This window comes from Apteryx rowi, unplaced genomic scaffold (genome assembly GCF_003343035.1).
Source record: "Apteryx rowi isolate R43461 unplaced genomic scaffold, aptRow1 scaffold_39, whole genome shotgun sequence".
Classification (NCBI taxonomy): domain Eukaryota; kingdom Metazoa; phylum Chordata; class Aves; order Apterygiformes; family Apterygidae; genus Apteryx; species Apteryx rowi.
In genome coordinates, this window is record NW_020450418.1 from 2,655,526 (window position 1) to 2,670,977 (window position 15,452).

Genomic DNA, 15,452 nt, shown 5'->3' on the forward strand with positions numbered 1-15,452 from the left:
ATAGTCTTAAACAATGCATAGCAGCTTGGGCATAACATATGTTTCATAAACAGTTTAATCAGTTTTTCTAATAATATGATTTCAATAGATTTTAAAGGAAATAAATGACAAAATATTGTATACAGATACATACAGCTGTGCATTATATCTCTTGTTGATATCAAATATTTTACAGGATAAAAAAAGAACATATGCATTCATACTGGAATACCGGCCACCACATTTAGATTATACCTCTGAAATACATATTGTCATTTTCCTTGGGTCAACTTCAAGAAACAGCAGCAAGAAGACCCATACTATTTCCCATGTACACGTTAGTACACAGACTCTTTTCAAGCGAGTGGGCTTTACATACATCTTTAGAGCAATGCATGATTACTCTGTTACATATGTTTTCAATTCCTGTGTCTCCACTTATTTCAGTCAAATTATTTCCAATTTATAAGCAACGCACAAGTAGGCCCAAAGCTGACTGAAACGCACAGGGGAAATGGGCATGGTTCACTGATCACGTTACCATAATCTGCCATATTTAAAAAAAAAAAGTGATTTTGAAAGGTTGGAAACTGAGGGGAGATTGGAAGTGAACAAAGGGCTGATGACTTCGGGGAAAGAGCACGTGTAACCCATGCTGTACGCGACCGCAAGGAAATCCAACAGCTACACACATGGATCTCCTTGAGCCAGAGCTTCACTGTTCTCATCCTTCATGGATCAAACACACATTAGGTGTCCACCTGCTTGTTTTTATGATGCTCTTTGAAGGTGGTAACAAAAATATGTTCAATGACACTATTCTCTCAAAGCACCTGTGCTCTGCCGTAGCAACCCCCCAAGTCAGGTTTCTCATGTAGTTTACAGCTGTCAGTGCTACAGTCAGTCAACAATGACATTCCCACAGTATTTTTTGCCAGCATTCATAGACTTGAGGACACAAGTAGTATGCAACTTTATGCTAACTGTACTTGGCAGACATACAGCTTCTGTATTTCTTGGAGTATTTCTGTCTTTCCTAGATGTAGTCCCACTTCTTCCTCCTGCATTCCTTTAAAATTTTTCACAAAAACTCCTTTGAATTTCCCTGCCTATCGTTGCTCACAACTTTTATAATTAGTCTCAAAGAAATACAATCAACCCATAACAAATCTGTAATTAYTTCTAATTAACCTCCAGATCCAATATGGCTCATGTGCCTTAGTAAGTATAGTTGTTACTGACAGGTTTCAGATTTTTAAATAACACTTCCATGAAGACACCAAATTACAATAATATACACTCTTTACTTAAATTAGCATTGCAATAGCTCAGCTATTTGTAATCAGTGAAGCCTACTAGTCCCCAAAGACTTGAAAATATCTTATTTTATATCAATTTTATATTATCCAAAGAATATACAAAGATATTAAACATTCCAGTATGCAAGTAAGGCTTCCCTTTGGGCCTCAGGAATACAAATCCACAAACAAAAATCATTAATGTCTCAGTATCCTCCCCAACTCCTTTATCCATCTAGAGCATACAGAAAATTAAGACATGAAAGAGTTTATCAGCCTTTAAAGAGCAGCATTTAAAAGCACATTTATATCCCTGAAGCCCAGTGGCCAAGAGCGGTCGGTGCTGCAGTCCCTCCTGCAGCCTCAGCACGCCCTGCAGACTCAGACCCACACCAGGCTGAAGCCCCTGAGAGCCAAGAGTCCCAGCCAAGCGGAGTGGGGCTCCGCACTGTGCTTTCACCACGGCTACATTCCAGCCAACGGATATCACCCAGTTCCCTCTATTTCAACCCAAAAATACCACTGAGGCTGCTTCCACATTCTGGTTCCCTAGATGCAGGCCTTAAAGCCGATCCAAACTCAGACCCAAACTCTCAGTGTCCACATCTATTTCAATTTCTCAGTTTTCAGATATCGACGTCCTCAGCACTCTACAGCCCCAGCGTGCTGGAGGGCTCCTCTCTGCATTACTGTTTGTTCAGGCATTATCACAAACAGTAACAGTCGCAGCTCATCTAAGGCTTTCTATGTTGTTTATGTGACACAATCAGTCCCAACTGTGTCTTTCAGCCTTGTAAAATCACTCCTAATGATTATTTCAAATTTTAACAGTTGAACTGAGCTTATATGCACCCAGATCACCTGCGTACTGGGAAAGAAGGGTAGCGCTCCTTCCTGTGTTGTGTTAATGTTGTGTCTCAAAGGTCATCTGCTTGGGAGTAAACAGGCATGGGCTGTTATTCCTCCCTGCTCCCACCACACAAGCTTTTTTATTTGTTTACTGTACACACTGCTCTGTGTAGGAATGCAAGTGTAACTAGCAGAAAGTCCTGTGGCTCCATGCCAGGCAGGTCCTCCACCACTCGCGACAGAAAACTACCAGTATCTTGCTTCCATACCATAGACTTCTCCTCTGAACACCTCACTGCTTTTTCAGGCAACTAGCACAAAGCACAGGAAAAGACTACGCTGTATTACCAGATGCCAGGTACACTCTGTTCTCGGAGAAAGACATCCAGATACTAAGAAATAGGATAATTGTATCTGCATTTCAGCAGACTGAAAAGACACAGGGACTAACTCACAAAACTGAGTTTGGGATAAGAGAACAGACAGCTTCAGGAAAGGTCCACATCAACTTACTCCAAGATCCAAGAAAGATTTGCCAAGCCAGGGCTAAATGTGTTGTGACCCAAACACAAGCAAAATTGCAGAAAGCTAAAGTATTCTGGAGAACTGCCACAGCCTGGGATTGCACGGGTAGCCCATCACCTTCACTCTGCCTGCAGACGGACCCGGTCACCAAACAGCCATTGCTCCTAAACTGCAAATACTGATTTTAGATGAGCTTGTGCTTATAAAGCCCTCAGAATTTCAGGAGAGAGCAGTGCCTTCATTCAGCAGAATGAAAGAAATACTTTGGGGAAACTTGAAACAAAGCAAACCCAGCAGGCTATTAAAAACTGGAGTTTTCCATCAGACTTGCAGCAAGCTGAGAGAAGCCATACACTGTGGCTCAACAAGAATTTTGTATCACACAAAAGCAGGCAGAGCCAAGAAACTGTGGCAAGGGCGGGGGAGAGGGTTTAGAAACTATATTCATGTATATTAATGTCCCTGATCAGTTTTATATTGCTGGCTGCTGGAACTGGAGAGATGTTTTATCTTGGCACAGAGGGATAAGCAAGAACCAGAGAGGTACTAAACATATGAATTTGTGCRAATGGATTACCAGGGCCTGCCTCGGAGGGTCAACAGAAGAAATTACATCTACCTTTTTAATGGCTGGCAGAGAGGGGAGGGCAAATGTGCAAAGGCAATGTGACTTAAAGCTGGAAATATGGGACTAAAGTTTAAGAGACTACAGAAGAAGAGGGGAGAGGGGAAAAAAGCAACAACAACAACAACAAAACCACCCAAAACTGGATGTCCTGAACCACAGAAGCAAATAATGCTGCAACACGGGCTGGTGTCCAAGCCCTTGGTTTTCTATTCTGCTCCAAATTCTGCACATTTCAGTTGTGTAGGAATAGTTTTTTTAGTCAACACCAAGTTCCTAAATGTTTTGTATTTCAATGCACAATTCAACTATGCTTCAGAATTTGTTGTCATTTAAATTAAATTAATCTCAAAATTAGTAATAATCTTAAATTACTATTCATCACTGTCTATGGAAAGGCAAGTTATGATCAGTGCTCAAAATTCACTGATACCTTGCTGATACAGGTGAATTCACCTGTGTCACTATGAAAGCAACCCTAACGCTAACTGATTTCAGTTTATACAATTAATCATCAGGCTTTCCAGCATTGCTAGAATACACAACTGGAAAGAAGATCATTCACTTATGGTAGACAATTAAATTTAATTTGTCTAATTATGTTTCAGAATAAACGTTCTCCTCCCAAAAAGATACTGCTAGGAAAGGTCAAAAGCCTTATCATTACCCTCGCCTGAGCCCCTCTTATAGAAAACAGTCATAGCACTGTTTTGGACAGAACAAAGCATTTTCTATTCAAAGCTACCTGATATCATTACAAACAGGCAAACTGTGGGTGGGTAAAATGAAAACGATACTATTTAATGCTGAAAGACTTAAAACTGGTGAGGACCCAAGTATTTTGTTGTAGATTCTTCTAGGTCATTATTTTTGTAGCTCGCCTGTCTTATATGTGAGAATCTGGCATGATCTCCAGACTCCCAGGGAGTAACAAATGCCAGGAATGCATATTTTAAAACTGGGAATGTTTTCAAGGTATTTTGGCTCATATGAATAAAATGTTAAGGTATCAGCTAGCCAACAGGGAAAGCTGTCACTTCACCAAAATACGAAATGTTTTGCTAGCTGTTCCCCCAGAACACAGGGACCCTGAAAGAAAAATATTAACATGAACTCTGGGAAGTGAAGCAAGTTCTCCAATGTCAGGGACTGCACTGCATCTTGCCCTTGCATAAAAAAAGTAATCAAATCCAGAAATGCCACAAGGACCCATGTTAGCCTATATGGTCAGCTCTCCGAAGTTGCATGATACTTACTGAATTCCCTTCATAAGACAAAGAACCTCTTTATCCAGCTGAGACTTGAATTTGTTGTTCCATGGGCATGAGGCACACCAAAAATCAATATACGGATTATTACACTAGGATTACTGGCTAAGATATTTCTATTTTGCAGGCGAGAATGTGGATGAAACCGAGACGAAGTCAGATTTACTTCTCCCACAAAAAACATGTAATGGTATTTCAGAATTGAAATTCATGAGGAACACTGGAAACAGGAACCCACTCGAAATCTGGTTTCAGGTTTAAAGTATCCTGTCAACTAAAAATCCACATTTATTACCAGATAACACAGTTGCTTTCTACCCTGACAACAGGGATAATTTGTTTTAAGTGATATCTGTCATCCAGTTCTGACTTTTTAAATATAAGTTGTCACCTGTAAATTCAGCATGGCAACTATTTGTACTTAGCCTGTTTCCTAAGGAAATTAAGTCTGTGTGGTCGCACTGTCTATAATGACCCTTTGACCTCAAACAATTTTTGAGCCTGGCTGTCTATAATGACACTTTGATCTCAAACAATTTTTGAGTCTGCTGAGCAACAGGCAGGAAATATCATGCTTTCCAATCTATCAGTAATACAGGAAATTCCATAGGGTTTCGAAGTGGAATCAAATAGATCCTTTTAAGACCAAATCAGAGAGGTCATGTACAAAAGACCTGCCCACCCCACAGTCAGGATGATTACCATCTATTACTTTTCCAAAGAATATTTACCACAGTGACAACTACACAGGTGGCTGCTCACCTCTCAGAGGCACCAAAATGATTAGAGAAGCACTGGGCATTGTATTAAGTGTTAAGTAACAAAATCAATTACTTCAAGAGAGATAACATTCTGGACAAAAGCATAAAAAAGGCAGAACCAAGATCACAGCTTCAAAATTAAGCAACTGTAAAAGCAAAGATATTGTAGCAAGTCAACAGTGACTTAATTAAAATAACCATTTTACAAAAGGAATATGAACAGGACAGAAAAGAGGAACTGCCATATGCTAATCATTTCTTATTCAAAGGCAGAACCATAAGCTTTCCATGTTGTCTTAGATTACTGTTAGATAAGAAAGGGACATAACATTATCTGCTCGTGAAGCTAATGCTACCACTGTGCTGCAAGCTTGTGAGACCACAACTGGTGTTTTAGAAAATGCTTTCAGATTCCTGATGCTAACAGTGACAAACTTGACACAGTCTGTACTTACACAGCATATAAAAGATTAACCTTCAAATGAGATCTCAAGTACAACTTCAAAAACCGCAGGCCACAAACTAACAGGTCCAGCTCTCCTTTAATCCAGCATTCAATGTTCCAATTTGAATCTAAACAAAAGAAAGGGATTAAACATTTCTGAACTATATTAAAACCAAAAAACAATTGAAGTGCCAGGATAAAATTCACTCAAAAAGAGAGGGCATTTAACAGATATCCATCAAGATGTGGCTGGGCACCACGTGTGCAAATGTTTATGAACAATTTAGTCTGGCAGTCTTCAAAAGACATTTATTTGTTCCATGAGACAGTTCTTATAAAATGAAATTCTACTCTACTGAAGTCAATGGGATTGCTGCCATTGATAGCAGCAGGCCAACAGGCCAGTATGTTGCTCAGAGATTGAGTATATGAAAGGGGAAAACAGTCCAGGAAAAGAATAATACAGTCTAATTCATGTACAGATATTTACAAAGGCTTCACAATCCAGGCAGAAGAGACAGCACTTGCTCTCAGTCTCTCTCTCCTCCTGAAGGGGTTTAAAGCCTGCAACTGCAGAAGTATTTAAACTATTTCCCACAGTGGCTAAACACCTTTGAAGATCTGGGCTTATGCGCTCATATGCAGTGCTACATAGTTTATTCAACATTCCCCTAGAAGGGCAGCCAATGTTTTTTTCCCCCCTTTGAATCTATGCTATACAGTTTTCCTTTACCTTCCATTTCAGGCTTCTGCGAGGAAGGATTTTACCATACTATGTTGTTTGTTCTGGCTAAAAATGACTCCCTAAACTTTTTTTCTGAAGAACAAATAACTTATTATGCTCTTGACTGAAAAATCTACCTGTTTCCCGAGAAGCCGAGATGCTTATTTCTGAAGGAATAAACATCCTTGCTTGCATGCTTGCTCTGTACAAAGAGCAATCAATGTTATTATCACTCCAAAGGCAACAGAGAAAACTTTCTTCAGTCATTATCAAGGGAGAGTTGGCTTCAGCAGCTCCATGCTCTCTGTTCAAACCAGCCCAGCCCTCTACAGTTCTAGCAGAGAAAGGACTCAAAAGCGTCTCATTCAGCAGCACACAAGGTAATGAAAAGTTCCTGGGAGGAATCTGATACACCATACAATGGGCAACTGCCATTTGAAGAAAGTCTGCAAATATAAAGACAAAGTAAAGGAAAAAAATCATATTACTTTATAATGTAAAGGGAGTGGTCTATGTTATACAGAAACACTTGCATTAAATGAAAATTAAACAAATTCCAGGGGCTAGTCTCCTCCGAGTTGGAGGCAAAAATTGTTGAAAACATCCCCTCTGAACTGGTGTCTCACAACTGACAGATGCCAGCCTTCTCCTCACAGTCACTGCACCTAACTTTTTGTTTCCTCAAGCTCTTGAGATAGGCCAAGACCAAGACAGTAGGGGAAGCACCCCCTTTGGTTTAAATGAACTCAAAATACAACGACTCCTAAATCTAAGTTCATGCACTTTACAGATAGGAGTCTCCTATCTCCCTGGAGTACTGGGACATTTGCAATCCAGTATTTATGATATGGCTCCATGGTTTTTGAAAAAATAATCCCATTGTAAATGACACAGACACTTTGTAACTCTTAAATCCCAAAGAACAGTTTCACAAGAACATATGACTCGATGGTAACTACACAACCCAAGGGCATTATCTGGGAAATGAGATGTAGGAAAACCATTATCTTTTCCATCAGACTTAGATTCCTCAAAATAAAATCCCTCTGACCACAGCTGTAGCTCTTGTTGGTAAGTCATAGCTTGAATTATGCTAATAATGACTTGAGAATGATGAACACATCCCTTCCATAAATAGCTTACTGTAAAATACTGAATTAATTCCAAAGATTAAAGTTCTAGTTAAAGAAAGGCATGTGGTTGATTTGTGTACTTTCTTGTTTTTAGCATTTTACTCAGTAAAGGCATGAAAATTTTAAACAGTTCATTATGCAGAAATTAATTCATGTTCAATGCCTTACAATAGCTAAAATAAGAAAAACAGAATTTCTCTCTGTCACTATCACTGTTTCATTAATGGCACATAAGCATAAGCTAAATAATACAAAAGTATAAAATGAAAGTTTTTTTAAAAGTAGATGCATGTTACACTAAAAGCAGACACATGTTACTATCTGGTGTGTTGAGGTGTTTCGTTTTCTTTACACACATTTTATATTACCAGACTCCTGAAGGGTTCTGCTCTTTTCTCCTCTCTTGTTTAACAAGGCAGAGTTTGTGCCTTTGTAAATACCAGCTTCATTAGGTCTCCTGGCTCCATGTGGAGGATTCAGTTGACCGAACAGACTATTAGTCCATAATCCATGACAAAAAAGAACAAATGAGTAAGTGACATGACTGCCTACGAAGCAGGAGAGATAACTAATACATTATTCATTTTACAGAATCAATTGCTGGGGGGGGGAGGGAAATATTCCTGCCAGTCATCTCTTTTATTTAAAAAAAAAAAAAAAAAAAACCCTTCCTTTTCCCTTGCATATCACACCAGACAATCTCACGGGATTAACTAAATCCTATAAACTCAACATGTGTGCAGCTACTTATCATTTCCTCAGAAGTGTTAAAAAAAACAAATGAGCTACAACGTATTACAATACAGAATGTTTAGCACAGGATTGATTGCTATAGTTCTTAAAAGCCCCTTAATAAATCATAGCATACAGTTATTGACTGACAGCATGCATTAAGAATGTTTTCCTGCTACAGATGTAACAGTTTGTCCATGACACAGATACACAGAAGGCCACTGCATATAGCTCTGCTTCTCAAATAGTACCATAATTCCCTGCCTAGGTTAACAAGGCTACAAAGATGCCAGTCATGGATATCTGCCTGCTTGGAAACAGAGCGAGATGGCCACTCAGCAACCTCCTTCCTGGCCAGCAATCAGTGACAAACGGCTCTGAAGAAAACTCCCCAAAGCATCCAGGTCTTTTAATTAAAAGGTACAGAAAATGTTTACATTCTGTAAGTTATTTAAAGAAGTGTTTGTCAACAATGCAATATTTGATACCAAGCAGATAAAGGTATGTATATTGTCTGATGAATTCTTCATCTTTTGTGAAGATGTGAAAAGACACAATTTGAAACTAACTTCGCTGGATTATAGTATTTGTTTTCTCTCTAATCATCACCAAAAATCTTTAAGCAATTTTTTTTCTTAATCCAAAAAATGAGAGGAAGGCAAATGCCAGCTGTCTCTGAACAGCATACACCAATATAGTTACAGACATTTCCCAATTAGAAAAACAACTTACTCTATTTAACAGCATTTACAGTGAATTGAGCATCCTTCAGCTGCATTGTGCACATGAAAGCAGGAATGTCGCCTACGTACAAAGGCAGAGCTAAAACTCAAAGTGAAGTCTTGGCTACACTGAACTAAACACAAACTTTACAATCAGTTTCTACATCACCTGAATTTTCCCTTCCACTTTTGGACTTGTTAGGGTAATAGAACAAATTACCCATAAACTTTTAATCTTTGCAGATTTTAACGGAGACATTTGTTTTAATGTGTCTTGGCTCACCACATACTTTTTTCTGATGTTTCCTGATCTTAAGAATTAAGGTCACTGTCCTTTGGGGATAAGACACATAGGCACAACCCTGAGAAGGCCAGTATTTTCATTCTGCACAATGACAAATCATGATCTTCGCATATTCTAGTTGCATATTGTGACAAGATAYCAATCCAGGAGTATGATTTTTAGTGCCACTGTATCACAAAAACAGTRATTACTCTTCATCTTACATAAACTTCCAATATACTTATTTTTAATAACAATGTTTATAGTAACTTACCCAACTGCACAAACATGGTCAGAATGATTTGCCAATACATCTTGTTTTGAACAGCTGATCTGAAAAACATACAGAAAATTAACTAAGARCTGATAATTATCATTCTATTATTTTATTAGGATTTGGTACTTAGGCTACAAAATATTTGTAAACTTATATAAACATGTTTCTCTGAATTCATGTGTTTTGCTAGTTTTAAGTTAAAATTATGGTGCACTCACTTAATTTGATATTCRCTCCTTTATAAACAGTAAGCAAGAACAAAATCAAAATGTCACTTGAGAAAGTAACTCAGTAATATTGCTCAGAATATCAATTAAACATCAGTACAGCCCTCCTCTCATCATTAGAACTACACCRTACCTTTCTCCTCCAGGCCCTTTATGATTGTTGGTCACCTTCTGGGTTTGGTCTGCTGAAAGGCACTAYGAATCTAAAGAATCAAAATGCCCAAGAGATGCTCAGTTTTCAAAGTACAGCATACATGTGAGCACCAGTTCCAAAGGTGAAGGCTTCAGTAAACATTACAATAATGTTTCAATACTGTTCGTTCTTTTTAGGTACATACCTTGTTCTTTTTGATTTTTAGCCCTTTATTCACACAAATTCTGTCCAAACCCAAATATAAGCATTTTTATACTTTAGAAAAAACAGAGGACATGAGAGTAAAATACAGACACTGGTTGTCTTTCTAGTTAACCAGAACAAGATGGTTAGTAAGATTTAGATATCAAGTCAGACAGAGAACATAGGGGCAAGAGGCGAGATTTGGGCGGGGGGGAGAAGGGGGTTCTCTCCAACCTATTGTCATCCCCCRAATAACTTTGAGAACAATTTCCTTGAGGCCATCTATGTTACTAAAAGAACTGGTGCTGATGCTACGTAACACACTGGCCTTTCATTCTGGAGACGCGTGGATGTCCTACACACACAGTCTACAGCAGGAGGGAAGTCTCAGTAACAGCTACGTAGTTGTTGGCTCCACAGCCTGGAGGAAAGCGTATGTGGACACAGAAGACCAAGAAGAGGGAAACTGGTAATTCCTTCCTGGATTTACAACTGCTGTGAGTGCACAGCCCGAGTAGATCAGCGCAGTCTTGCCCTGGGCAGAGCCTGAACAAGCTTTCACAGCGTGGAGGGCAGCACCGCAGAGGAGCCAGTGGCTGCTGACACAAAACAGAGCACATTTGCTACAGTAAGGAAAGCCACGGGGCTCGCACCTATCCTTCCGCTCCCTTTCACCCTCGCCAGAGACTTAGTTCTGATCATCCAATGACCTTGACACTGCTTTAAGTCTTGGCAATGGCTTAAGGCAAAGGTGATTCAATACCTAAAGCAGCACAAAACTGATCAGTAGGGCTCCAATATATCAGCATCGTTGTCTCCCTGAAAACTCTCTTACTCGGAAAACCCTTGAAAATTCAGCTGGGGCTGGAGCCAGGCCATTTCTTCAGCACGGACCACCTTCATTTCRGTCTGCAAGATGAGTCAGTCCCATCCACTTTTCTCCCCATTCATTCAGGTTGTAATCAGAAGACATTTTGAGCTACATTCTGAGTAATTAAAGAGAAAAGCTCCCAGTCTTGAAGGTAGTACTTCACAGTCTCTACTTCAGATGAAAATTTACCTCTCAGCACAGCTGTTATCAGGCCAACCTTATCTGTACATCTTCCATTAGTCTGTCTCCTAATACGTGAGCCATGAAGGCCAGAGGAATTATGCTAGCTACAATCTTCTACAAGGACTGTCATTTCATAAAGTTACAGGCTAGAATTATTTGCAAAAACCTATGATCAAAGTTAACTATTTTTCTTCCTCCAAATTTCTAACTGGAAGAAACAAACCATTTATAATAGCTTACTTTACCAAAGCATAGACTACTCATACTATTAAACTTGTGGCTTAATGAAAACTAGAGGGAAAAAAGGACAGTCCATGTTCCTCTTTCACAGATGCAACATAAATTTGCAGTCAATAGCTCAACCACTTTTCAGGAGGAAACTCTGGCAGAGATCACTTTCATATATTGTCCAAAGAAATCAGACATATATTTCAGAGGCTTATAAATTTATGTCAGGGATGTTATTGCAAATTACTTTAGAGCTCTCACTTTGAACACAAGTAAAAAACTACCACCATCGAGAGCTCTAAATAATCCCTAAAGTTACAGTCCATCACTTGGTCTCCCAACACTGCAAGAAGCAAAGGCTGTCACCCCGATATCTTAGCCCTACTGTTTCTAGATATTTAAAGAAAAAAAACACTATTGTGCAAACAATTCATATTTCACTACACTATTTCAAAGCAGAACGTGAAACAGTGAAGTATCATCTCCCATTTGTCCCCGGAAGTAAGAAGGCAAGTCATTAACACCACCTTCTGTGTTAATTTCACCCAGGCAATACACAGGGTACACTGAAGATAAAACCACCACAGATCCCCACAACCATACGCAGCTCAAAGAAATAAAGTCCTAATTATGTAGTCTCCTGAAGATAAAGGCATTTTCACTTTCTGCTGCTGTCTAAATGACCAGATAGAGTAATCAAAAAGACTCTGGTATCAGCACTAACTTAACCATAATTAACAAATATTTGGGCAAGAAGGCAAAGATACAGTTCAGATCAGGTCCTCAGGACATCTTTTTCTACTTGTATTGCATCAATCTAAGCTGAATTTTTACCAATGTGTTATTTTTTTTATCCTGATTCCAACAACATTCATGAACCAAAAAATGGTACTGCACATGATCAAAAAGCAACGCAAGATACATGTCATCAGCATTAGCTGCTTTTATTTTCATGGTTTAGTATTCCTTCTGGATGCTTTAAATAAGAATTGGGTAGAAAGAGCTATCTACAGAAAACTCCCAGGGCAAGAGTAATGTTTTACTGGACTGGAGTACTGAATATCTTTTCTAATGAGAACACTGAACTTACCAGAAATCCTAACTAACCTCTTTATAAGAAAGAATACAAGTTTTATAGGAACAGTGGTAGGGAACTGGAAGATCAACAGAGGAGCATTATAAAAGCTTTTAACTACAGCTCTGTCCTGGAGCGAGTAAGCTAACAACGCAGGACCAAYGGCTGGTGTATGCGTGGTTGGGATGGTATCCATACAAATGGAAGGGATCTGGTTCTGTTTTAGCACATCCGCCTCAAGATACTGCATWCTGCAACCACCGGCTGTTCTGCTGCTGCATACAAGAAGTTTTCCAATTTTGTACTAGCGTATTCCTCTCCATGTTAAACACTGAACAAACAAATGAAGTAAGGAGAGTCCTTGTCTCAACAAAAGCATCCAATTAAATTCAAAACATAGCAAACATGACAAGCAAGGAGAAGGATAATGAAATTAAGATCATTTTTACAGGCAGGCTGCAAAGTTGTACAATTCATTCACATATCAGCATGCGAAACATTTTCAGCATAGCCTGAAACAAAACTGGCTGATGATCCACAAACACCTGTTGACTGGGCTCAGGCAAATGTACCGAAAGATTTCCTTTTCCTTCTGGAGCTGCCCCACACACACACATTTTTTTTTCTCCAGTTCCTTGCCTTGAAAACTTACATTTCTGCATGTCTCATCTCTGAATTACAAAAAAATATGCTTAATGTGAAAAGAGGATTGTAATATAAGGCAGGTCTAGCTGTCCAGCCAAAACATTAGTAAACGGAGGGTGGCACTGGTCACTAACAGTGTCAAGTCCCTACAACCTTTCCCAGACACAGCTGAGCAGCGTAACCCTGACACCACAGAAACTCAACTGTAAAATTCTCATTGACTTTTACAGGGACAAAAGAACCAGGTGAGCAAATGCTGCAGGATTAGAGATTACATATTAGTGGCTTGCCAATGGGCAAATACTCCAAAATCATATTTTTCCTGAATTTCAGAAGCTACAGAAACTCAACTATCAGAATGTAATATTTTTCCCTCAAACAATATACCCACACACATACAGGCTTTCAAAGTGAGGGTTTTTTTTTTTTTCTTATTCCTAAAAAAACAACAACAGCTGCTAGTTAATGGGAAATGGGAACATAATACTGTAAGCATACAAACTGTCCCTGAGTTTTGAAAGCACTCTGCTACAGCTGTTTTTAAATATTTAAAAGATGTCTACAAAGCATAAAATATTCTAGTAATAATGCCTACGCACAACGCCTTCTGGCTTGATCTTTAAGGGTGCTGAGGATCTCCCAATCCTGTTGGTTTTGGCGAGAGCAGTGGTTCTTAGTCAGCCCTCCTGGGCATGGAAATTCATTGCATTTGTTTGTCATTTAGTATATGAGYAAACATTATAAATAAAGAGTTCAGACTAAATGGAACATGGAAAACAGCAATGAAAGCAACTTGTATTGAATATTTTCGCTTTCAAATACCACCAAAGCTTTAACCAAGGCAACCCAAGTTGTACATCACCCTACACACTGCATGGAGTAAAATTAGCAGCAGAGTTCCCCTTGTCTCACTAGTACGCACTGATTTTTAGAAAGAAAGTACTGCTATAAAAACAGCCTCTAAGTCTGCCTATGCAGCCTCTTTTCTGAAACTCCACAGTAAAGTGCCCCAAGACTAGAGCTGATTTTCCCCTTGCCTGCGCTGAGGCCACCCCTCACTTCACAAACATCCGCAGCACTCCGGCACAGCTCCTCCGCCACCGCACGCCAGAGACCAAAGGCATGGGATCCAGCGGCAGGAGAGTTGCATTCCCCCMCACACACACTTCCAAAAAACACTACCAAAGGCAATATCTAAGTTTGTGCATGCTCATGATGAGCATTCAATTTAAGAGACTTGAGTTTCCCAAATAYTGGTGATTTTAAGCAAGGGATAGACAAAAGGATTTGTTAATAAACAGTGTTTCTCCCAGGTCCTGCACTCCTCACAAATAAGCATTATCAGTTCTTCCTTACGTGCAGGTGTAAGCAGAGCTCCTGTAATTAGCTGACATTTAAAACTCCTTCGGATTATGGCTCCACATGGTAGTTAAGGGCTCTCAGCGTTTTCATTATAAACTCTATTTATAAATGCCCGTGTCAATAATTAGCAGATTAAAATCCCAAAGCACTTTTCCCTCAGAACAGACTATAACGGCTCCTATAGCRCCAGCGACTCGCACGCTAGCCAGTCCTCTGCTGCACCTCTGGAGACCTCTTTTTTGCTTCAAACCCTACAGCCTCAAACGAAGAGGAAAAAGAAAAAAAAATAAGTCTGACAGTGGGGGTTATATACATCATGCCAGCCTCCAAAGTTGCCTCGTCCTTTAGAAAGCAGATCTGTTAGGCAAAAAAAAAAGGGGGGGGGGTTAACAGATGAGTTGCGTTTTGGTCACCACAGGTATTTCAGCAAAAACGACGTAGTTTTCACCGCACGCCACCTTCGAGCTCCCCTCTCGCTTGCCCCACTAGCACGAAGGCGAGAAAACGCCGCTGGAYGTCCCATCCCAAAGGGACGGGACGAGGGGACACGCGTGGCTTCGCAGGTGCCGTTCCCTTCGCGGGCGGTGCTGCGAGCACGCAGCCCCCTTGCCCCGGCTGGGGCAGCCGGAAAGCAGCCGCACGGCGCCAGAAAGCCGCTCCGCACCGAAGCGAGCTCCGGCGGCCGGGGCAAGGGCGCGTCGTTCCTCGGGGCTCCCCCGACCCGCAGCCCCGCGCAGCCCCCGCGGCTCCGTCCCCACCCGAGCGTGAGGGGCCGGCGCCGCCGCAGGGCGCGGGGAGCCCCGCGAAGCCTCAATGAACAAACAAATAAACGCACAGACCTACTTTGCTTCATCTCCAGAGTCTTAATTAACATCGGAAGTTTCGCCGAAACTAGCTTTTTTT

At 40.2% G+C, this 15,452-nt stretch overlaps 1 protein-coding gene across 2 annotated transcripts in view; it reads right to left on the minus strand.

Annotated features, from left to right (window-relative positions):
* The window catches only part of LEPR (leptin receptor), a 36,028-nt gene extending 26,356 nt beyond the window's left edge, over window positions 1-9,672 (minus strand). For both annotated transcript variants that reach the window (XM_026074502.1, XM_026074501.1), the window contains exons 1-3: window positions 9,619-9,672; window positions 6,612-6,920; window positions 5,761-5,878 (exon numbers count right to left, since the gene is read on the minus strand). In XM_026074502.1, coding sequence (XP_025930287.1) covers window positions 5,761-5,878; window positions 6,612-6,920; window positions 9,619-9,658 — 467 coding nt within the window. In that variant the 5' untranslated portion in view covers window positions 9,659-9,672. The remainder of the gene's footprint in view (window positions 1-5,760; window positions 5,879-6,611; window positions 6,921-9,618) is intronic.
* Window positions 9,673-15,452: the final 5,780 nt, after the last annotated feature.